This window comes from Triticum urartu, chromosome 3A (assembly GCF_056163025.1).
Source record: "Triticum urartu cultivar PI428250 chromosome 3A, HENAU_Tu73, whole genome shotgun sequence".
NCBI classification, from domain to species: domain Eukaryota; kingdom Viridiplantae; phylum Streptophyta; class Magnoliopsida; order Poales; family Poaceae; genus Triticum; species Triticum urartu.
This window is the reverse complement of record NC_141875.1, coordinates 479,228,598-479,252,342: the sequence shown is the minus strand read 5'-3', so window position 1 is coordinate 479,252,342 and position 23,745 is coordinate 479,228,598. Positions and strand designations below refer to the sequence as shown.

The 23,745-nt window shown below is 45.0% G+C and overlaps 1 protein-coding gene across 4 annotated transcripts; it reads left to right on the top strand.

Annotated features, from left to right (window-relative positions):
* Positions 1 to 15,899: 15,899 nt before the first annotated feature.
* On the top strand, positions 15,900 to 22,679 carry LOC125544500 (uncharacterized). Of its 4 annotated transcripts, XM_048708215.2 has the most exons (10): positions 15,958 to 16,378; positions 16,477 to 16,554; positions 18,069 to 18,201; positions 18,502 to 18,740; positions 18,831 to 18,933; positions 20,409 to 20,509; positions 20,583 to 20,757; positions 21,176 to 21,346; positions 22,072 to 22,172; positions 22,257 to 22,679. In XM_048708215.2, exons 1-10 carry the CDS (start codon positions 16,043 to 16,045, stop codon positions 22,320 to 22,322), a joined length of 1,503 nt encoding a protein of 500 aa, XP_048564172.1. In that variant the 5' UTR covers positions 15,958 to 16,042; the 3' UTR covers positions 22,323 to 22,679. The 4 variants fall into 4 exon arrangements, with proteins under 4 accessions (XP_087403540.1, XP_048564171.1, XP_048564172.1 ...); XM_087547414.1 differs by lacking the exon at positions 18,069 to 18,201 and having other exon boundaries at positions 15,900 to 16,359; XM_048708214.2 differs by having other exon boundaries at positions 15,957 to 16,378; positions 18,069 to 18,740.
* Positions 22,680 to 23,745: the final 1,066 nt, after the last annotated feature.

Genomic DNA, 23,745 nt, shown 5'->3' with positions numbered 1-23,745 from the left:
TCCGGCGAGCAGATTGTCTTCGGCATTGCAAGGTGGGTTCCTCTTCCAAGTTCTTCATAAAAGTTTGTAAACACTAAGGGTAGTGTCCGGCTCTGCAAAATAAGTTTCCACATATTGCCATAGAGAGAATAATATTAACACAAATCTAATCTGCTGACGTATTCCGTAGCGCGACATCACACTACGACCAAGCCTTTATTCGAATCGTTTTTACCCCCACCTCAGCGTATTTTGCGAGGCGGTTTCCTTGGCACGTCTTGTCAAAGCAGAGATCGTGTCCCCTTTTTACGGGATTCTCATCAATACGGACGTGGGTAACCCAACCGCGCCATTTATCACGGCGCTTGGGAGATAAGCGAGTTTTATCAGGTTGGTGGGGACGCATAGCCGCATCCGCCCATATAAGGGGATAAGGATCCACCTTTTTACCTACACCTTCTTCCTCCTCAGCTCATCCATCTCCTGTGCACCCGAGCTCCAGCGCCCAAGTCCGCACTTCCCACCTCAATCTTCTCCAGCCATGTCCGGAGCGGGAGGCAAGTGGATGGTCTCCTCCGTTACGGAGGGCCATGTCAAAAAGCTAAGGAAGGCCGGATACTTGTCCAATGACATTGCGCACCGGCTTCCCGAAAAGGGGCAGCTTCTCCCCACCCCAAGGCCCCATGAGAGGGTTGTATTCCTCCCCCATTTCCTCCGTGGACTAGGTTTTCCTCTCCACCCATTTGTCCGGGGGCTCATGTTCTACTATGGCCTAGATTTCCACGATCTGGCCCCGAACTTTGTCCTCAACATCTCGGCGTTTATCGTCGTGTGTGAGGCTTTCCTCCGCATCCGCCCCAATTTCGGCCTTTGGCTCAAGACTTTCAACGTCAAGCCGAAGGTGGTGCGCGGCAGCCAGGCGGAGTGCGGAGGCGCCATGGCGGGCAAGATGGCCAACGTCCTCTGGCTTGAGGGCTGTTTTGTGGAAACCCTGAAGGGGTGGTAGTCGGGGTGGTTTTACATCACCGAGCCACGCGACCCTGAATGGGTCGCAGCCCCCGAGTTCCGATCCGGAGCCCCTACGCGGCTCACGTCCTGGAAAGAGACGGGCCTGTCGTCGGGCAACGAGGAAGAGGTGACCGGACTGCAAACATGCATCCAATCCCCGGTGAACAAGCGGCTCAAGCTTGTCAATATAGTCCAGGTCATGCTCGTCCGCCGGATCGTCCCGTGTCAACAACGGGCTTTCACTCTGTGGGAGTTCGATCCGACGCAGCACCAAACCTTGAGCAGGCTCTTCGACACGATGTACGAAGATGCCTGGAAGGTGCTATTCAAGGGCGCCGAAGCTCCCGCATCCGCATCCGAGGACCGCGGATTCAGCACGCAGCGTCCAGCTAGTGCGGTGGGTTATCTTTACCTTTTACAGGAAATTTGTTTCTCATAGTTTGACTCTATGCGGGATCTAAACTCCCTTACCTTTGACAGGAGTGGCAGGCGAAGTCCGGACAGGTCAACTGTCCGGCCCCTTTGCCCGAAGACCCAGCAGATGCTCGTTTATCGAAGCTGCTGGCTCCAGCACCTTACGTGGTGCCAGAGAAGAAGGCCAAGAAGAAGGCCACGGGGACTCGAAAGAGTTCCCGGCGCGAGGAGGTGTCGGATTCTTCATCCGACGAATTCGAGACGCGCTCCTCCCGTGAAAACGAGGAGGAGGAAGAAGAGACCCCTCCCCCTCCATCGGAGGGAGGAAAGAAGAGGAAGGCTGCCCCAACAGGGGAGGCCGAAGGGTCTAAGAAGGGGAAAACCCTTCCTCCGGACTACTCCAGCGACGCCAACGAGGGCGAAGAGGAGTGGCCGCAAAGGGCCAGGCGCCCGGTGGGATCGTAATTATTTGGATACCAGAGTAAGTCATAGCATTCCCTTGTTGCACAGCTGTTCCTTATGCCGAATGTAATTATGCAGTCCGCCCAAGGCCGGGCTCGACGAGTCGTCGAGCGGCTCCCTGGATTCATCGGACGTGAACTCAATTCCGCCCGCTGCCTCCCCCCGCACTGCGGACGACGCCGAAGTGGCGTCACGACAAGCTCCGGGCCAAGAGGAGGTGGTCCTGGAGGAGCCATGAGGCGACCTTCCGGACTCCGGGAGTAAAGGGGACAAGACCCCCCAGGGCTCCAAGTCCGGCTTTGAGCCGGACACCGCGCCGGAATCTTCAACGGTTTCGGACCGCGGTAGGCGAACTCCTTCCAAGAGGAGCAAGCCTTCTGAGCCGGCGGCCTCCGTCCAACCGGAGGTGCCGGACAATCTGCTGGAGGTGCTTAACGGCGCCTCCACTGCAAGCGCTGCCGTATGCTCCTCCGTTCGGAGAGAGCGTTCGGTGTTTCCGTTGACCGTGATTACTCCTCGAGGGCCTGGCATCTTGAGCTTGAGGTATGCATAATGCGGTACCGCATTGAACTTTGCGAATGTGGTTCGTCTGAGCAGTGCGTGATAGCCACTGCGGAACGGGACTATGTCGAAGATTAACTCCTCGCTTCGAAAGTTATCCGGAGATCCGAAGACCACTTCAAGTGTGACTGAGCCTGTACAGTTGGCCTCTACACCTGGTATGACGCCTTTAAAGGTCGTTTTGGTGGGTTTAATCCTCGAGGGATCTATGCCCATTTTCCGCACTGTGTCCTGGTAAAGCAGGTTCACGCTGCTGCCGCCGTCCATAAGGACTCTTGTGAGATGAAATCCGTCAATAATTGGGTCTAAAACCAATGCGGCGAATCCGCCATGACGGATGCTAGTGGGGTGGTCCCTTCGATCAAAAGTGATCGGGCAGGAGGACCATGGGTTGAACTTTGGGGCGACTGGCTCCAGCGCATATACGTCCCGTAACACACGCTTCCGTTCCCTCTTGGAGATGTGGGTTGCGTATATCATGTTCACCGTCCGCACTTGTGGGGGAAAACCCTTCTGTCCACTATTGTTCGGCGGCCTGGGCTCCTCCTCCTCGTCGCTACGCTGCCCCTTGTCTCTATTTTCGGCATTTAACTTGCATGCCTGCTTGAACACCCAACAATCCCTGTTGGTGTGATTGGCTGGCCTTTCGGGGGTGCCATGTATCTGGCACGAGCGGTCGAGTATTCGGTCCAAACTGGACGGGCCCTGAGTATTTCTTTTGAATGGCTTTTTCCGCTGACCGGATTTGTAGCCTCGGAATCAGGCATTGACTGCCGTATCCTCGTTGTTGTCGCTGTTAACGCAGCGTTTTTGCTTGTTCCGGCGCGACCTGCCACTTTTGTCCTTGGTATCCGAATTACCAAGGTTTTTAGTTAAGTTGTTGTTGCGAGCTAGCCAGCTGTCTTCTCCCGTGCAAAAGCGGGTCATGAGTGTCGTGAGGGCTGCCATAGATTTCGGCTTTTCCTGTCCCAGGTGCCGGGCAAGCCACTCGTCGCGGATATTATGCTTGAAGGCTGCTAGGGCCTCTGTGTCCGGACAGTCGACTATTTGGTTTTTCTTTGTTAGGAACCGTGTCCAGAATTGCCTGGCCGATTCCTCTGGCTGCTGAATTATGTGGCTTAGGTCATCGGCGTCCGGTGGTCGCACATAGGTACCCTGGAAATTGTCGAGGAATGCGGCTTCCAGGTCCTCCCAAGAACCGATCGAATCTGCTGGCAAGCTGTTAAGCCAATGCCGGGCTGGTCCCTTAAGTTTGAGTGGGAGGTACTTGATGGCGTGTAGATCATCGCCGCGGGCCATGTGGATATGAAGGAGATAATCCTCGATCCATACCGCAGGATCTGTTGTGCCATCATATGATTCGATGTTGACGGGTTTGAAACCCTCAGGGATTTTATGATCCATTACTTCATCTGTGAAGCATAGTGGGTGTGCGGCGCCTCTGTATTGGGCTATATCACGACGCAGCTCGAATGAGCTTTGTCTGCTGTGTCCGGCCCGGCCGGATTTATTATGTCCGGAGTGACGATCCCCGTCATGTGCCATAGGGCACCCACGCGATCCGTAGATCGATCTTGTTTGTCTTGCCTTGTCCTCCAGTATCTCTCGCAGGTCTGGCGCGTTTTCCCGTGCCTTAGCATGTTTTGAGCGGCGCCGAGGCACGGCTTGAGTGGAGGGCCGAGAGGCCTCTCTGTCACGGCCACGAGGTGGCCGGTCGGCCATGTCATGCGCTGGTGATGTAGGTGCTTCCTCCTCTAATCGGGGTAGCAGTCTGCGCTTTGGGTAACTCTTGGAGGGCCGTTCGAGTTCATAATCTTCGACCGCAAGGACTTCAGTCCATCTGTCAGCTAGCACATCTTGATCAGCTCTAAGCTGTTTGCTGCTTTTTCTTGAGGCTGCTTGCCGTGGCTATAAGCCTGCGTTTAAAACACTCTTGTTCGGCGGGATCCTCTGGCATGATGAATTCGTCGTCGTCGAGGCTTGCCTCGTCTTCGGAGGGAGGCATGTAATTATCATCCTCAACCTCTCTGTCTGCCGCTCTCTTGTGAGGGCTGGCTTCTCCATCCTCTTGCTGGAGGGGGTGTTCTTCGGCGCTATCCGGAGTATTATTATCTCCTGTGCCGGAATCACCGTTTTTGCTTTGGCGGGATTTGGAGCGGCGCCACTGACGCCGGCGCTTGGGTTGTTTCTTAGATGTGTCATCCCCCGCTGTTCCATCGCCATCTCCATCTTTTGGAGTGTCCACCATATATATGTCATATGATGAGGTGGCCTTCCAGCGCCCTACAGGTGCTGGTTCTTGGTCGTCTCCTGCATCGTCGTCCATACCGTCGATGTCTTCGGAGTCGAAGTCGAGCATGTCGGTTAAGTCGTCGACAGTGGCTACAAAGTGGGTGGTGGGTGGGCTTTGAATTTCTTCATCGTCCGTATCCCAACCTTGCTGACCGTAGTCCGGCCAGGGCTCTCCCGATAAAGAGAGAGACTTTAACGATTTCAGAATGTCGCCGAAGGGCGAGTGCTGAAAGATGTCCATGGCGGTGAACTCCATGATCGGCGCCTAATCGTATTCGATCGGCAGGCGCGCGGAGGGCTCGGAGTCCGGAGAGGAATCCGGCCCCTCGAAGTCACAGGCCTTGCGGAGTGCGGGGCTGGTGTTCGGCTCGATCGCCTTTGAGATCGCAGCCCCCGAGGCGGCATCCAACCACTCATCCTCGATTGGCGCAGTAGGCTCCGAATCGAGGTTCGGAACAAAAGCGTGTGCGGCCCCCAGGGTACTGTTCGGCTGCAGAGCTAGATCATGCCCATCGAGACGGTGCGGCGTGCTTGGCTGTGGCTCGAATCCGTCGAAGATCAAGTCCCCGCGGATGTCAGCCGTGTAGTTTAAACTTCCCAATCTGACTTGATGGCTAGGGGCGTGGCTTTCGATCTGCTCCAGGTGGCCAAGCGAATTGGCCCGTAGTGCGAAGCCACCGAAGATGAAGATCTGTCCGGGGAGAAAAGTCTCACCCTGGACCGCATTGTTGTTGATGATCAAAGGAGCCATCGGGCCTAAAATCGACGTCACAGAGGAACTCTCAATGAAAGCACCAATGTCGGTGTCAAAACCGGCGGATCTCGGGTAGGGGGTCCCGAACTGTGCGTCTAGGTGGATGGTAATAGGAGACGAGGGACACAATATTTTACCCAGGTTCGGGCCCTCTTGATGGAGGTAAAACCCTACGTCCTGCTTGATTAATATTGATGATATGGGTAGTACAAGAGTAGATCTACCATGAGATCAAGGAGGCTAAACCCTAGAAGCTAGCCTATGGTATGATTGTTGTATGTTGGATTCTGTCCTACGGACTAAAACCCTCCGGTTTATATAGACACCGGATAGGGTTAGGGTTACACAAAGTCGGTTACAATGGTAGGAGATCTGAATATCCGCATCGCCAAGCTTGCCTTCCACACCAAGGAAAGTCCCCTCCGGACACGGGACGAAGTCTTCAATCTTGTATCTTCATAGTCCAGGAGTCCGGCTGAAGGTATAGTCCGGCTATCCAGGCACCCTCTAATCCAGGACTCCCTCACTCCCTACAACACCCCATACAAAATTTAGCAACCACACAAGTACAAAATAGATGTTCTACCGTTTCATTATGATCACAAAAGCTACAGCTTACATATTTCCCTTTCTAGTTTCGTTTGGCCAAATTATCTCTAGTCAGTAAACTAATTTTGAAGACTAACCAAAGAAACACCTTAATCTTCAAAGGGATTTTAACATACCACAACTTTCTATGAGGCCAAGGAACCTGATTAGTTTTTAAAACTAAGTACAAAGAATGAATAATAAATTTACCAGCTTTATCTAACAGCCAGGAACACCTATCCTCTTGTTTTGTTAGCACAACATTCTTACAAATTTCTTTTAACTCATGCCACATATCAGCCGTGTCTCCCCAAAGGATCCTTCTAAATATAATATTACTCATGCCTTCGGAAAGAGCCTTCGCAACAGTAAAATCAACACTAAAAGTGAGAAAATACAACCCAGGAAATTGCAAACTCAAAGGCATATCCTCTAACCAAACATCATTCCAAAACAAAGTCCTTTCCTCATTGCTCACCATCTTCCTACTATACTGCAAAAAATAGGTTTACCTTTCATGAGCCCCTGCCAAAAATGAGACTGGCCAGGTTTACTCCTACTATTCCTAAGAGTGCACTTCCTTAGATATTTATTCCTCACTAGGTCCTGCCACACTCCCTTCTCATTTTCCAATTTCCATAACAAAGTAAACAGATGTTCATTATATCTAAGTCCTACACCCCAAACCTCCCATATCTTTTGGTCTACAGACATCTTCCCACTTAAATAGATGATACTTTTTAACATTATCCTCTTCCTGCTACAACATCCTTTTCATAAAGAAAATCACCTTTTTTACCAGGGCCTTTGGGAAGTTCAAAAAGAGAAATCATATATATATATAAAGGAATATTGCTTAGACTATAGGTGATCAGAATAAGCCTCCCACCATAAGATCTACTTCTACCTTTCCAAATACTAAGTTTCTTTTCCGGTTTCTCCTCCAGCCAGCTCCAATCATTATTGCACAACCTCACTGCATTATGGGTATTCCTAGATACCTCAAAGGTAGTTTTCCTACAACAGAAGTAAAAATGGTAGAGTAGCTCTCCTGTTTAGCTCTAGCTTCCCCAAAGTAGTAAACTTCACTTTTGTGAAAATTAACCTTCAAACCCGAAAGTTGTTCAAACAAACACAAAATTAATTTAACATTTCTAGCACTCTCCAAGTTATCCTGAAACCTGAAAATTCTATCATTGACCTATTGAAGCATGCTAACACCCCCATCAACATATTTATGAGACAAGCCTTGAACCAATCCTAAATCTTGAGCTTTAATTAGAAGTAAGTTAAGAATATCCATGGCTATATTAGAGACCAAAGGAGAGAAAGAATCTCCCTGTCTAAACCCTTTTTTTGTTTCAAAGAAAGGACCAATTTGATCATTTACCATAACAACTATTTTCCCTTTCTCCATTGTCTACATTACCCAACTAATAAATTTGAATAAAAGACTTTTTAATCATAGAAAATTTCATTAAATTCCAATTAATTTTTTCATAGGCTTTCTCAAAATCTACTTTAAACAAAATTGCATTCTCGCTTTTTAAATGAACCTTATGTAAAATTATAACCCCACCCCAAATGTACCTACCCTAAACAAAAGCAGTTTGGACAGGGGCTACAATCTTATCTGCAACTTTTATAAATCTACTAGTAAGCTTGCATGTGCAACGCGCATCTGGACTAACACACGTTACATCAAACATCCATAGTTATAAAATAATGCAACCTATACGTTCTCAAAAATATGAAAATGTCATCTATAAAATGGATAAATATATTATCTAAGATGATAAGTACATCGTTTTGCAAAATATTCCTGGGATAACAACTTAATTATTTGAACTACATTGTTTGACAATTTGCACATAAATGAAGAGCTGATTTGAACAGTGGGCCGAAAGGTATATTCAGGAATCAAACAAGGTATGGCTCCAAGCTGTCATAAATATCCCATCACTTCTTCTCCTCTTTCTCCATGAGGGTAGCCTTCTTCATCCGAGCTCCTAACCGGTGCTAGTTCATCCTCTCACCACGGAGCTTGCCGTATACATTGTACGCCTTCACCTCATCCACAGCCTTCACAACTTCGACCAAGTGCTTCTTGTCGCCACGAGTGATGGTCGCCCTAGATCTGGATGGTCGTAGCAAGCTCATCTGGAGTAGAATCACCAGCCTTGGAACAAGAGAGCAGTTAAGGGGGTGCAAACATATGAACATATAAAATACAAAGAGAAAAAGAAACATGCACCATACTGTGTACTTGCGAGCACAGCTTGGGAAGATAAAAATCTTGGTCTTGTAAGTGACATGTTCTTGCAGCGCTGATCCAAAGAAATGCCCATGGTCAAAACAAGCTTCTTTAGATGCTCGCCGCCTGCACTTAGAAGTTTATAAACATCGACAGATGATAAAATAAAGTTCTATAATAACACCAGTTCCACAACAGATAACCCCATCTAGCACCTGAAATAAAACTCATGCATCATGCAACATTTGTAGATGGGAGGAAAAACAAAAGTTACAAAGACAACAGAAGTTTCGTTAATGCAAAAAAAACTTTTCTGTAAGTAACAAAAGCTGGTATCCCAGAAGTAGATGCAATGTTAGAACCATGGAATTTAATTAATTTTCTTACAGAGCACATTTGAATTTTTCCCTGTCCAGTTAAAACCAATTATGGCATTTGATGATGTTGCATCACTTTACGTCTATTCAAAGATGGAGGAACAAGAATCAAGAAACAAATAATCACCTTGAGCTTCTGAAGGGCTATATGTGTGTGGCTATACTTGTTCTGGAGGTGCGGATTAGTTATGTGCGCAAGGATGCACTTCAATCACCGTCAGAGGCCATGTTACTTCCTTTTCTATGATTTCATCTGAATATCCCTCCTTCTTTGTTGACTCTCTGTGCAGTGCCCGCCAAGTGCCATGAGATGGCCATGGTGACCTGCAAGATGATACTGAAGATTTAAGTGAAGTGGGTCAACTGAATCAAGGGGACATAGTGGTATTTTCTTCTCTTCTTGAGACTCCTGCTATATTTATCTTGTTACCCATGAGACCATGACCCCCTTGCGTACACAATCTAAATTAAGAATTATGTCATTGTGTTCTCGTGTAGGTTTATGATGTCGAGCAGTGGCGTAGCACCGTTGCAGGTGCTTCATTCTAGGTCTTGCGCCAACACCATGAGTCCATGAGGCTGTACAAACGAGTGAGTTGAGTAATACATTTCATTTGCAGTCAAGTAGTAAACGAGTGATTCAATTAGATGCATTATTTGTAGATGGGAGTAACAAATAAAGTTACAAAGACAACAGAAGTTTCATTAATGCAAAAAAGATTTTCTATAAGTAACAAAAGCAGGTATGCCAGAAGTAGATGCAATGTTAGAACCATGGAATTTACTTTTCTTACAGAGCAAATTTAAAATTTTCCATGTCCAGTTAAACCCAATTATGGTATTTGATGATGTTGCATCACTCTACGTCTATTCAAAGATGGAGGAACAAGAATCAAGAAACGGATAATCACCTTGAGCTTCTGAAGGGCTATATGTGTGGGGCTATACTTGTTCTAGAGGTGCATTTGGCGAGGCGTCTAGGGAGCAAGCTGCCATTGTTGAAATGTCAGGTATGTAAACCGGGCACATGCTCAGGTTGTTATCCATTTGCGAGAAGAAGATGAGTTGGGCTGTTATATTTCCTGATATTTTCTAAACCTGAATTGATAGTGGAGTTGTCTATAGCACTAACAATTGGCGCAATCATAGGGAAACTATAACGTAGTTCTGGATAGAAACATATGATGGGACAAGGTTAGTAAAATCTAGAAAGATCAAATTATCAAACAACAAATCCAGGTTAAATTGTTGATAGACTATATGGCAGATGTGCATACAAATTGCGGTTAAATTGCATTGATAAGCTGTAAAAGAAAAACAAGAAAGGGATCAAGGAAACAAATACGCATCAAAGGTAAAAATGGAACTACAAGCATTTTAAACTGCACAAACCCCACCATCACCCTTTAGTTAGGTAAGAATCACATGAATCGAGACATGGTATTTCTTAACTTCATTTCACATGATACATCGTGCAAGCATAGCTTGGTTACTAAAAATATGTCTACACTTACAGAAATTATTATCACCTTGCAACCAACGACATGCAAACCTACAGCAGAATTCGTCCTCAATAACAAGTACATCCTCGATCCTCAGGCCATATTTTAGTAGCAAGATCACCATTTTATAACAAGAATTTCACCCACTGGAACCAAAATTTCATGAAAGCCTAGTATCTTCCCACATGGTATATTCTTCCACTGAAACACAGCAAATGAGCAAGCTATGTAAATTACCACCAAGGATAGAAAGTGAATCATACAAAAAAATCTAGGCCCGTTTGACCAACACTATGTTCTAAAAGGCCCTATGTTGTAACTTCGATAAGAGAAGAGCATCTTACGATCCAATCCAAACACACTGAAACGGGAAAGAAAAAAAATCTAAATCTCAGCGAAGGGATTGGCAGCGGCTGCATCGTCGAGGCAAAAACTGCACAATGGAGTCGAAGTTTATTAATTGACTCACTCATTTATTACTTGACTGTGAAGAAATTTATTACTCGATCACTCGTTTGTACAGCCTCGTGGACTCATGGTGTTTGCGCAACACCTAGAACGAAGCACCTGCAGCGGTGCTACACCTCTGTTTGATATCATAAACCCACACAAGATCACAATGACATAATTCTTATTTCAGATTTTTGTATGCAAGGGAGTCATGGTCTCATGGGTAACAATATAAATATAGCAGGAGTCTCAAGAAGAGAAGAAAATACCACTGTGTCCCCTTGATTCAGTTGCGCCGCTTCACTTAAATCTTCAGTATCATCTTGCGGCTCATGGTACTTGGCAGCCACTGCATAGCGAGTTAACTAAGAAGGTGGGATATTCAGATGAAATCAAAGAAAAGGAAGTAACATGGCCTCTGATGGTGATTGAAGTGCATCCTTCCGCACATAACTAATCCGCTTCCCACTTAAATTACCGTTTCCAGTAAAGTTGCATTGCGTATGAATAATTTAATATTCAAATGAAATCATCTCATTGGAGGTGTAAAAGGAAGAGGGGTGCTCTCTACTTACCTCTTCCACAGTCTGCATTGTCTCCGTGCTCCTCCGCTCCCTCCCTTCCTCTCGGTTAGCGCAAGGAACTGGAACGGGATGGGTGGCAACCGCTTCTGTAGAGCCAGATTCGCACTGCCATGCATCATGCAGCATGCCATGCAGACTGAGAGGGGCAGTGTACCGGACATGCGACGTGCGGTGCCGGTAGCGTGGGGTGGAGGCTGGTTCGATGGTGGGTAGACGGGGATGGAGCGCAACGTGTGGGGAGGGAGGTTGGAGAGTTGGGCGTCGGGGTGTGCGGCAACTGGAGGTTGCGGGAGATGCGTTTGGGGTGGGCCGTGGGCAGCTACACGAAAATTTGTTTTGCGCGGCACGCTGGCGGTTGCTAAATGCATGTTTTGGATCAAACACGTTTTAGCGAGCATATCCGAACCGTACAGAAATCGGTAGATGGATAGGATGTTGCATTGGATCTCCGCACTTCGTGCTTTTATAGGAGTAGTAGATAGATTATTCAATACTTTAGTGCAAATCTTAAAGCTTAAATTAAGAAGACAAATTGGCATATATTGTTAAAGAGTCTCAACATCCCCACATTTTGGAATAAATGCTAAGACTCCATAGTTAAATCTAGCTAAATCTAACTTTCCTTCTTAAAATCACCGAATAGGTCCAACAAATAAGGTCCCATGATGTGCCAATACTTCTAGTAAAAGTCCATAGGCAAACCATCAGGTCCTGGTGTCTTACTATGTTTCATCTCAAAAACAGCAGTTTTAATTTCATCTAAAGTGAAAGCTCTATCCCACTTTGTCCTATCTACCTCATCTCATAATGTTGGCATGTCAATATCAAGAGAAATATCTAGCATATGAGTGGCGGGACCAAAACAAATTCTTATTAAAAGAAGTAGCATAAAGAAGAAGGTCTTTATCCCCTTGAATAGTTTCATTGTTATCAGTATTAAGAGAAATAATTATGTTCTTCCTCTTCCTACTACTAGCCTTAGAAATAAAGTAAGAAGTTAAAGCATCTCCTTCCAACAACTAATTCTTCTTAGATCTCTGCAGCCATTTGATCTCTTCCTCTTTATTAATCTTATTTAAAAACCCCTTAAAAGCTTTTCCTTTCCAGATATTTATCTCTAGTTAAGCCAAAAACCTCACTATCCCTATCTATTTCATCTATCTTACTAGTAAGGAAAACATTCTATTTTTTATACAACGATACATAATTCGGATTCCATATTTTAAGATTTCTTCTAAGGATTCTTTTTCTGGTGTGCCATGTGTCCTTATGTGTTTTCCCAGGATAAACATCACACTAAACACTCCTCGTTGCAGCATCCAAATCCTCTCTAAGGAACCAATACAACTCAAACTTAACAGGTTTAACAATCTTGGGTAAATTTAAACCAAAATCCATCAGCAAGGGTGCATGATCAAATAGTATTCTAGGTAAGGTCTAAGAAACATCAAAGGAAAGATAGTTTCAAAAGATAGAGACATAAGAACTCTATCCAACTTTTCAAAAACTATATATGCACCACATTCTAGAACAGTGGAGTAGTATAATAGATGATTATATTGTGGCACTTTTTTTTGGGGGGGGGGGGGGTCTGCATACCGTATGCATGTAAGTCTTTTCGTGTTATCACTTTCATGAGATTTTTCTCCTTATAGAAAGAGCACATACATACTTGCAAAATCTCGAGTTTTTGTTGACACCATCGTATTAATCACAAACCTAATCCGATTAATGATATGTCTTCACCGGTGAGTTCATCCCAACGAGGGCTTCAAAACAAGATTTCATGTTGTCATATTTTGATGAATTTATTTTCCACCACTAGTTGCTAGATTTTGTCAATATATTGCTATGTTAGTCGTGAAGAATTGCCACCATAATGGTGTACAATTATTAATAATAGCTTCCCATGGTTTTTAGATGTTGCAATGTTACGAATAGCTAAAGAATGGTTATTCACGGTTAACGACAAGTAATGATCAACATCAACTTGTACAAGTACAATGAAGCCAGTTTTACACATGTGTACTTTTTTTAACTAACTATAATGTGCAAAAGCCCCGCAATCTTTCTTGCAAAAGGTCTAATTGCAAGTCCCGAAAAGTTTACAAAGCTACAATGAAAAGCAAAAAGAGAAAAGGAGGGGATCTAAATATATACATGTTATCCTTACCTAAAAACTAATGGAGGCCATCGATCCAACCCAGAAGCTTGGGCTTTACAGAAGCCTTAACCCTAAGGGAGGGGAGAGAGATATCATGTACAAATTCACATTTCCAAGAAAGGAAGGATGGCTTCTCCCGACAAAAATCTTCTATTTCTAATGAGCCAGATGTTTCAAGCAATAGAAATGACCACTTCAAAGAAGAAGGGATGGCATGACCTGAGCGTAGCTTAGATGGTCAGGTTCCTTGTGGGAAACTTGCCCACTTGGGTTCAAGTATTAGACTTGGCATGGGTGCACTTTCCTGGATTTAATGAATTTATTTTTTTCAGTGGGGAGGAACATTCTCGTTGACAGCGAGGCGCCTCGGCACAGTCTCTCGAAGGTGCTCATACAGATAGGATGTGCGTGCATGCGTTCATATATGCGAGTGTATGTATGTGAGAGTGTCTATATCTATGATGTGTTTCGCAAAAAATAAATGGATGACCAAAATCCCTCTCTAATGGAGGTACCAACTCCCCAGCTAATCTTCAAACAGTTACATATCCTGGTGCTAAAGTTGCATGAGAAGAAAAGGTAGTCGCTATTGACGGAGTCAATTTCGACAAATCTCGGGTAGAGGGTCCCAAGCTAGTAGCCTTGATACGATGGTGATGGAGACACGAGGTTTTACCCAAATTCAAAGAGATAAAACCCTACATCCTACTTGTGTTGTATTAATTTGGGATAGAGTACAAAGTACATGTTGATCTATCACGAGATCGATGATGTAATCTACGAATCCCATCCCCTGGTTCATATAGGTACTGGGGGGTAGGTTACAACAAGGTTGACTAAGTACTCACTCTGCTCCTTTATATATTGCGTGTTTCGTCCTAACTACAATACCAACGAGTGTGGTGGCATGTGTACTTTGGACCCTCATAGGCTGATCCCCTCCACCAAGTATGTCCACATGCATGTGCCCAGCGATGGAAACTTCCCAGGCACACACTTCCAACCCAGCCAGCGGTATTTTCATCCAATACTCCAACCGTGCACTACATTGTGGAACTTTGCTAAAAAAATAAGGCGCACTACATAGAGGAATGGAGGGAGTATAAGGTAACATGTGTTGTAGACGACATTAAGTCTTGGAGTATGTGTTAAGTCTTTGAAAAATATTCCTTCTATGCGCCATGGGCTCCTCAATATGACAACAGATACCTGCTACCTCGCGTAGAGCTGACGCATGGTTTCGGTTCCGTCAGCGAATGAGAAATTGGCGCGTGAAAAATCGTCATTGGTTTAGGCTATTAACAGGTATCAGATTCAAAACCGACACTCGACAGCTTAACGACAACCCGTTATAATGGCTGCCACGTGTTGGTTACCCTGAACAGGTAACAACCCTATAGGATAAGGGTAAATAATTACCCATTGGTTTTTCATTAGGAAAAAATTATACCCATCGGGTAAGTCGGGTACGGGTATGGGAAGGCAATATCCTTACTCGCATACCTATATGCTTATTCATTATGACAGGTAGGCCCTATATGTAATTCACTAAAAATGCGAAAACTCTAAGGTCGCTTTACTCAGCCGCAGCCTCGACCCGAAATCCCTCCCCGTACCCCTCCCGCGTTGTCACTCACACCAGAGAAACCTCCTTCGTCCCCATCTCTCTTCCGTCACAAACCCTAGGGAAGGATCCACCGGTCGTGGTCGAGGCATGCAGTGATGCGACCGGCCACCTCCCTTATCTCCTCGTCTCCTCCTTCCACTCTAGACAACCAACAGACCAAGCCATCTCCTCCCTCCACCGCCTGTTCTCCATTCCATCTCCTCCACGCGAGCACCGCCAGGCTGCCAGAGCACCTCCTTCCGCCATGCCTCGAGCTCCAGTGAACAAACACATCCTGGAATGTTATGTTTATATACTGAAATGCTGAAATGTTGTGTTTTACACACTGAAATGCCGAAATAATGCATGCCAGAATATGAAATGAAAGGTGGCCGAGATAGGTATTTTCTCCCGCGGTATTGCCCGCACCCGGCCAGATACGAGTATGGGAACAATATGAAACCCGGGGTGCGGGTACGGGTTTGGGCAAAAATTATTAGGACGGGTGCAGGTTTGGGCGAGCTTGCACCCGACCCAAGTGGATACCATGTAGATGGGGTCCTCGGCCCTGCCCACGTGACTGTAAGACGACATGGTTACTAGTGAGTGACCCCTAATCTGAAACACCATCAGTAGTTTTGAATTGGTCTGCAAGTTATGCATATTTATCGTGTCAATGAATTTGTGCATCACAACTTTACGGTCCAGGAGTCCAGTTCAAACAAGCTGACCGTTCATGTTTTTGTGTGTTCATTTTCGCTTCCGGTCATTTTAGTGTTCATTTTCGCTTCTGCTAAAATACACTGACAAACAAATGTGACAACTGATAAGTGTTCAGTTCCGTCCGTTCTCGACCCTAGCGGCAAGAGGCACCCACCGTGTCAAACCCAACGTGGCCGCGGGGATTTACCGGCGCAACATGGAACCACCGCTGCCCACACATACCGGTCGGTCGGTCGGGGTCGGACCGGGTTGTAAAAACCAAATCGGAGACGAAGCAAAGAGAAGACGCCAGAAACAAAGCGAGCACTCCGACCGCCCAACGACATGCCGCTCCTCCACGGCGCCAGCCTCCGGGCCCTCCTCGCCGGCGCCGCCGTGGCGCACCTCTCCTCCTTCCCCATCGTGCGGGCATCCCCGTGCGCTCCTCCCCAGCCGCTGCGGCTCCGCGCCTTCGCCTCCCACAGCGCCTCGGAACCTCCGCCGCCGCCCCCCTCCTCGCCCTCGCCCTCCACCTCGCGTGTCCTCGCCTCCGCGGCAGCGGCGTGCGACTGCGAGGAGGGGGCGAAGCCCGCGATCTGCACGGCGGACGAGCTGCACTACGCGCCCGTGCCAGGCACCGAGTGGCGGCTCGCGCTCTGGAGGTACCGCCCGCCGCCTGAGGTGTGTGCTTGATCCTGTGCAGTGCTAGGGTGGTGGCCCGGGCTTCGTCAGGGTTGCTTTTGTTTGGTGTTGATCTCGTGCTTGCTTGGTTCGTGCAGGCGCCCAAGAGGAACCACCCACTGATGCTGCTGTCCGGTGTGGCCACCAATGCGGTGGGATTCGACCTGTCCCCTGGGGTGAGTTGATCTATAACTACGCTACTGTTATCGATAAATCGCGCTGCAAACAGTACATTTTGTTTTCTTTGTGAAGAAATCCATATGATGTTTGATTAATCTCTGTAAATTGCTTGTATAATGATGTTGCAAATGCAAACTGGTAGCCATCTTTTAGCTTGGACTCACGTATCATGAGGATTCGACCTGTCCATCTAAACCCCCATCCTCAAGCTCTAGTTTCTTTTGTGTCTTTTGTGTTTGTTTTTGGTTTTCACTCGGGTTTCCTTATTTAAACTGAGTGTTGTATGATTTTTGGATCCGGTTTCCCTCATTAAGTGGATCAACTCTATTCTTAATGAAATTGCGGGAGCTCCCGGCCCTTTGACGAGGTTCCGTCCATTTTTTGTGGTCCTTTAGTTCATTTTACTCTGTTTATCCTGTAGTTTAATTCAGTTTTAATTTTGATGTATTCTGTAATGTAAATACAATGAAATTAATTGTAGTAAGCCCACCCCGAGATGAGTGCTCTCTCCTCCGACTTCCCTAGAGCCTCCGGTATCACAGCAGAGACAGCGACGGGTTCTCCACCCATATGCGGATGGGGCGACAGAAGTATGGAAATAAGATAAGAAAAAATTTAGAAAGGAAAGTTCAGTAAGCATATCATGGAGTAAACCGAGTGTTATGAACAAACAAACACAAAATCCACTCTTCAAGAGAAGTTTGTATTATATTTATCGGCATCTTTATTGTTTTACTGTAATTGGCTAATTGCAATTGCAGTAAAATGCATCCTAGCACACCTCCAGGGATATAGCAATCAGCAGACCTAGAAGTACCAAAATTTGAAAACGCTTACATGTACTCCCTCCATCCCAAAATATAGTATAACTATCATAGTGTCAAAAATGGTCTTTACATTTTGGTACGGGGGAGTAGTTGTTATGAAATTTATTGTGAACAAAACATAGTGTTTAATTATACTGCGGATAGTTATGAATTCATATGTTGCTAATATGAAATTTATTAGAGCCGCAATTGGGGTTTACTTGCATAACTGGGATGCAGCTAGATGGCAATGAAGTACCTTTTCTTGCACAAGTATGGAAACAACACATATTTAACGGAAAACAAAAGCCGTATCTTCAGTTTTCCAGTAACTGTTGTAGGAATGTTTGCCTAAGTTGTTGGCTTATTGTACACGATTTAAGAAGGGGAATCTGTAGAACTTATGAAGCTTGCAGTTAAGACTATGCTTGTGCACTCTTCAAGAGTCAAATGAAAGGTGTAATTGCTGGTGTGCTTGTATCACAGGGCTCAAACTATTTCAAAAACATTTCCTGCCTCTGAATTTTATGGTTGGTCCATAATTACCTGTCTTTTTTGTATTATATTTAATATATGTTACACTCAAGAAAGAAACAGTTATACATCTACTGTCTTCCTTGTTATTGTTGCCATGTTTGTAGGCATTTCTTTTATGGCTTCCCCTTTACCCTGGACTTCCATTGATACAAATGAAATGATGACAGGCTTCCTTTGCCCGTCATATGTCTATGCAAGGGTTTGATACATGGATTGTTGAGTTGCGTGGTGCAGGCCTCAGCACACGTGGATCAGAATTAGCTGCAGCTAGCACCAAGTCTGACATGTCCTCTAATTCAGGTGTGGATAAAATTTTGACACAGAAAGTAAATGTTGTTCCTCCTGCCAAGGATATGTCAACTAATGAACCTCAAAGTTCTGAAGTTCCAGTACTAACAGACACGAATGTGCTAGAAACAAACACATCAGAAGAACCACAACTGGTGACAAAGTTAGCAAATGCTTTGGCACAATTGAGTGTAACATTTTCAGGCTATGTAAGAGATAGCCAACTGAGAAACATCACTGACAGTTTTTTTGATCGAGTGACAGAACTTGTCCCTGATGCCTCATTAACTAGTAGTCTTGAGGAGGTTGCAGATAAATTTCTAGGGTTGATGGAATTGCCACAGACATCAGCAATATATGATCAAATTAGCCAATTAAGTCAGCGCCTCGTGAAGATTCTTGGGGAAGGTCAACAAAATGTTTCCCCTCGGTTATTTGGCTGGCAAGAACGCCTCTCCGCAACCATAGAAGATCTCCAGAAGCAGTTGGAGCTGATTATTAGTTATGATTGGGACTTTGACCATTACCTGGAGGAGGATGTACCTGCAGCGGTTTGTAGACATACCCTTTACGGTTGAGAGATTAATTGAAGGTACCTTGAACTGCTTAGTAAGAAGTATGGTGATTTTTTGTTTGTGCAGATAGATTATATAAAACAGCAGAGTGTACCCAAGGATGGAAAATTGCTTGCTATTGGTCATTCTATGGGAGGAATCTTGTTGTATGCAATGGTTTCGAAGTGTGGTATGTTTCATTAACCTGTGCCTTTTTGGGTTTTCTGTTAATCTTTCTTAGAGCAGGGCAAACAACTTTTTTCGTTTTAGCAAATTGAATATTTCACATCTTCAACTAGTAGTGAGGCTAGGATAGCTGAAGTATAACACACCAATATTACACTTCCATTTTTAACTGTAATTATTTCCACAAGCATCCATGGATGCCTTTGAATTTTATTTGTTTGTTTGTTTGATATGGGGGTCTGGAAGCCTCTCAGGAACTGTCCCTTGTACCATAGCTTTTGGCCATTGCGTATTAAAGCAAAGGCAAAGTTCTAAGTCATGAACACACTCAACTATAGTATTAAGAAATCACGGCAACCTGTCGTGTCTGCTTTATCTAGTCCTTGGTGACTTATTCCTGCTAGCGCTTCCTTTAAATAGAGCTTGCTTGGTAAAGTTGAATGGACTGCCATCATCCAGACATTGGTCAAATCTTGTCAAGGTTGGAAAGATTTTTCGATAAAGGGATTTTTATAGACGGCCTCATCAAGGTGATACAGCCGTGTGAATTCACTCCTGGCCTCTACATAACGAGATGCACACATCCTTTACAGGCAACAAGCATAGTCTCAAATGAAAGCGACATACACAAAAAGAAGGTACCCCATAGACTAAACCGCCGTCCGTGCTGGCCTGCTGGGTAAAAGCCTCCTTATGGTTAGCGGGATGGTGTGTCCATGGATGATGGCTGGCGATCAGTAGTACCAGCAACCCTGGTTTTGCACTCTTGCTTGTCTCATGGTAGATTTGGAAAGAGAACGGTTTTAGGATTGTCCAAAACTTGAGCAACCTCCAACTGTGCAACATTAGGGATGAGGTTAGTAATTGGCAGTGTTTAGCGGGATGGTGGGTCCATGGATGATGACTGGCGATCACTAGTACCAGCAACCCTGGTTTTGCACTCTTGCTTGTCTCATGGTAGATTTGGAAAGAGAACGGTTTCAGGATTGTCCAAAACTTGAGCAACTTCCAACTGTGCAACATTAGGGATGAGGCTAGTAATTGGCACACTACCAGTGTTAGGGTTATACCATCATAGGCGTTCTTACGTGGGAATATAGGCTTTTGTTTTTCTTCCTTTTTATTTTGTGATAAATTCCTGTTCATATTCAATGATAATATTGCCTTCGTTTAAAATTAAAGAGGTATAACTTCGCCATATAAAATTAGGTTTGTTGCAGCCAGTTATTTGTTTTAGTTTCTTCTCCATTTCAGGACACACTTCCAGTACATTTACATTATTTCCTACCAGCTGATTTACGAGTTCTACATAGAATATTTTATTATATGTTCTTCCATTACAGATGCCCTTGTGATTTTTACTACTATGGTCTTAATTTTTTGTTCTTCTAAGCTTGCTTTTGTATCGGAAGATCAGATTTTATTACCAATACATGGCACTAAGTACCATCTCTCCTTTTTTTTTCTTTGCTTCACAAGGATTCGAAGGGGCTGATCCAGAGCTGGCAGCTATTGTTACTCTGGCCTCATCAGTTGACTACACAACATCCAACTCCTCGCTCAAGTTATTTGTGCCTCTTGTAAGTTGACCATCAAGCAGGTTGACATATTCAATACATGGACAGGAACCTAATCTTCATTGTTCTTTATTAGGCAGATCCAGCTGAGATGTTGCGTGTTCCTGCTGTCCCTCTAGGAACATTACTATCAACCACTTATCCTATATCATCTCGTGCACCATACATATTGTCACTGCTACGCTCTCAAATTTCAGCCAAGGATATGATGGATCCTGAACTGCTTTCAAAGCTCATCTTGAATAACTTCTGTAAGTCGAGGCCTATATTTGTCTTCTCTATGGAAGCCGCTAACTTGCCATACATACAAGTATAGTATGAACGTATGATATGTCCTGGATAACAGAAGAAGTTGCATAGTTTACACACATGAGTGCAGTTGTTATCTTGCATTACCTGCATTTGGTGAGGTTGTTATCTCCTTAACAGTTTCATCTTAGTGCAAGGTGATGGATTCAAGGCATTAGATGCTACCCATATGTTGTGCACTAAACTTGTCAAGTTTGACTGTTATAATCATCTTTTAAAGAAGATAATAGGGCAGCTGCAGACTTTAAGCGAGTTTTACCAAACGCCACAGCACAATTGACCATGATAATTCATCTTTATATGGTTAGTTTTACTACAAAAGCTCTCACATTTCTTGTGACAACTTGATGTAATATTCAGGCACAGTACCAGCAAAGGTGTTATTACAGTTGGCGACCTCATTCCGTGACGGTGGGCTGCGAAACAGGGCTGGTACTTTTTTCTTCAAAGAGCATTTAGGGAAAATCAAAGTTCCGGTGCTTGCCCTTGCTGGAGACGAGGATCTGATTTGCCCCCCAGAAGCTGTTTACGGTATGGCAACAAGTTCCATTTTAACGTGTTGTTTTGCAATGAGAGCTCATTTGTCACCTAGTACTTAACGTATTAGGACCAGTTTCAAATTTTTGGGCTGGGACTGGGATTAAGCTCACAAGCCAGGAGCCTAGGGTCACCAAGGTTCCACGGTGTGTTCAAAATATACCACCTTGCGCAAGTGGGTGGTGGTCTTACACAATATACGTAGACTATCTGTCACGTGCTTAAGATAGGCACCAGTCCTAACTCCTAAGACAGATGAATGTGACAACGTGGGGTACTGCTCGAGGAGAGAGGGTTGGCCAGCCATGGGGCTGGGGATGAGGAGAGATCATCCATATGGGGCTGCGCCCCCTTGTAGGGAAAAGTCTAACTTGGTATCTAAGAATACAATCCTAACTTAACGAACAGTATCCTTATCTTCCTATTCACCCACCACTTGCCTTGCCAAAAAGATATCCTTTATTAACTATTTAACCTGCTATACTTGTCTCCTCAAATGGTTGGTCACTGTACTGTTGACCTGATACTTATCAGGTGAATAGTAATTCCTGGGGACGAATCCTAGCTTATGGGGCGTTTGGTTTTAGGCTTAGCAATGCCACACCGTGCCATTGGGCCTTGACCTATTGTCCATAACACTGTCATTGTTTGATTATGAGTTGCTCCAGAATTTCGTTGGAGATCTACTTTTAACAGTTGACTTTTCATTGTATTTGCAGAAACCGTGAAAGTAATTCCTCAGCATCTGGTCACCTATAAGGTTTTTGGCAAACCTGAAGGCCCTCACTATGCACATTATGACCTGGTTGGAGGGCGGAAGGTATGTGTGCATAACTGCATATGTGTGTACTTAAGGGACCCAGTTCAGTCTTTGATTCTTACATTGCTCTGTGCTATCGTGTAGGCTGTCCATGAAGTGTACCCTTGCATAATAGAGTTCCTCTCTCAACACGATGATGTGTCTTCTTAAGCTCTTACTGCACGTATACATCAGAACTGCCACACGCCATTGTATACATCAGAACTGCCACACGACATTGCACGATGGTCATCCTACACTGGAACCGGATGGTACTGTAATCACCAAAATGTCAGTGAAGTGGTGAGTAGCAGAGGTGTTTTTTTCTGTCTCCTTTGCGCAGACCAAGCTTCTAGTTTGTTTCTTCAGAACCGTTGATCGTTAGTGTAGTGTGTCGCCTGTAAATGCTATGTACATTACCAAAAGGAGGGATTGAAGATGATTCAACTAAATTTTGCTTCGCGCCTACCCTGGTACTGATGATTGTTAGCAAAATTAAATAAAAGTGTACGATCATGTTTGTATTGATGGAAGCACTTAAAATTGTATGATGTTTTGGCCGGATATGTAGACTGTACAATACTGGTAGGATTGATACTATCTGTTGCATTTCTTACGCCTTTGACATGTCTGTGGGGTATGCGATCGAAACATCGTGGTTTACTTTCCTATATCTCTTCAGAACACTTTCATGTGTGACCAGTGGCGAATCTAGAAAAAAATGGAGAGCGGGCTGGGCTGCCTGGGTCATGCAAATATGTGTTGGATTGGGCCTGCAAGTAGTTGGGCTGGGCCTTAAAACTAGTAGTAGAAATAAATTTTACAGTGCTGGAGGGGGAGCTTGAGCCTGTTAAAGCCGCCCAGTAGAATCGTCCCTGTGTGTGACCCTCTTTACTTAGTGTGACGATCTTTTTTTGGCAAAAGTGCGATGATATGACGGAGTCTGTAAGGCAGGAATCGGATGGCAAATTGGCTTCCACTTTCGTGGTGTACTTTAATTTCCACGAGATACTCACGCTTCTGCACAAGATCGTGCTTCGTGTAAATGTCAGTCTTTTTTCCTTAGAACATCTACAGCCCGACCCCCTCATGTAGTTTCTAAACGTCCGTCCGGTCAAAAAAAAGTTGATCCAACCGGACCTATCACTTAATCCCTAAATGTCCGGACTAATCGGTATCCCTCAAATCAGGACTAGATGTAGGGACGATACGAGGGCGGCCGGGCACCCCGCTCCAGGTCATAACGGTCTCACCTGCAGCCACCCGAATCTCCTTCCTCTCTCATCTCTACATAGTGTGAAGGATGCAACAAAGTTGCAAGCTCTGGCGTGCTTTTGCTTCGACAGTGGCGTTCATTAAGCGTCAAGTTTATCTCGTTCATGTACGTTGCTAGCCCTACTATAATGAAAGAGATATAAAAACATTCATATATGTTGATAGTGCGGTCGATACATTGTGATTCAAAAAGAGCCGTGCCATGACTATTAATTTTCTCTGTAATAAGCAGAGAAGATTAATAGTAATAGTCCATCTTTTTAATTAAGGGTGCAATGATGGCTGAAGCTTATCGCAGCTAGACGGCCCGACTATTTAA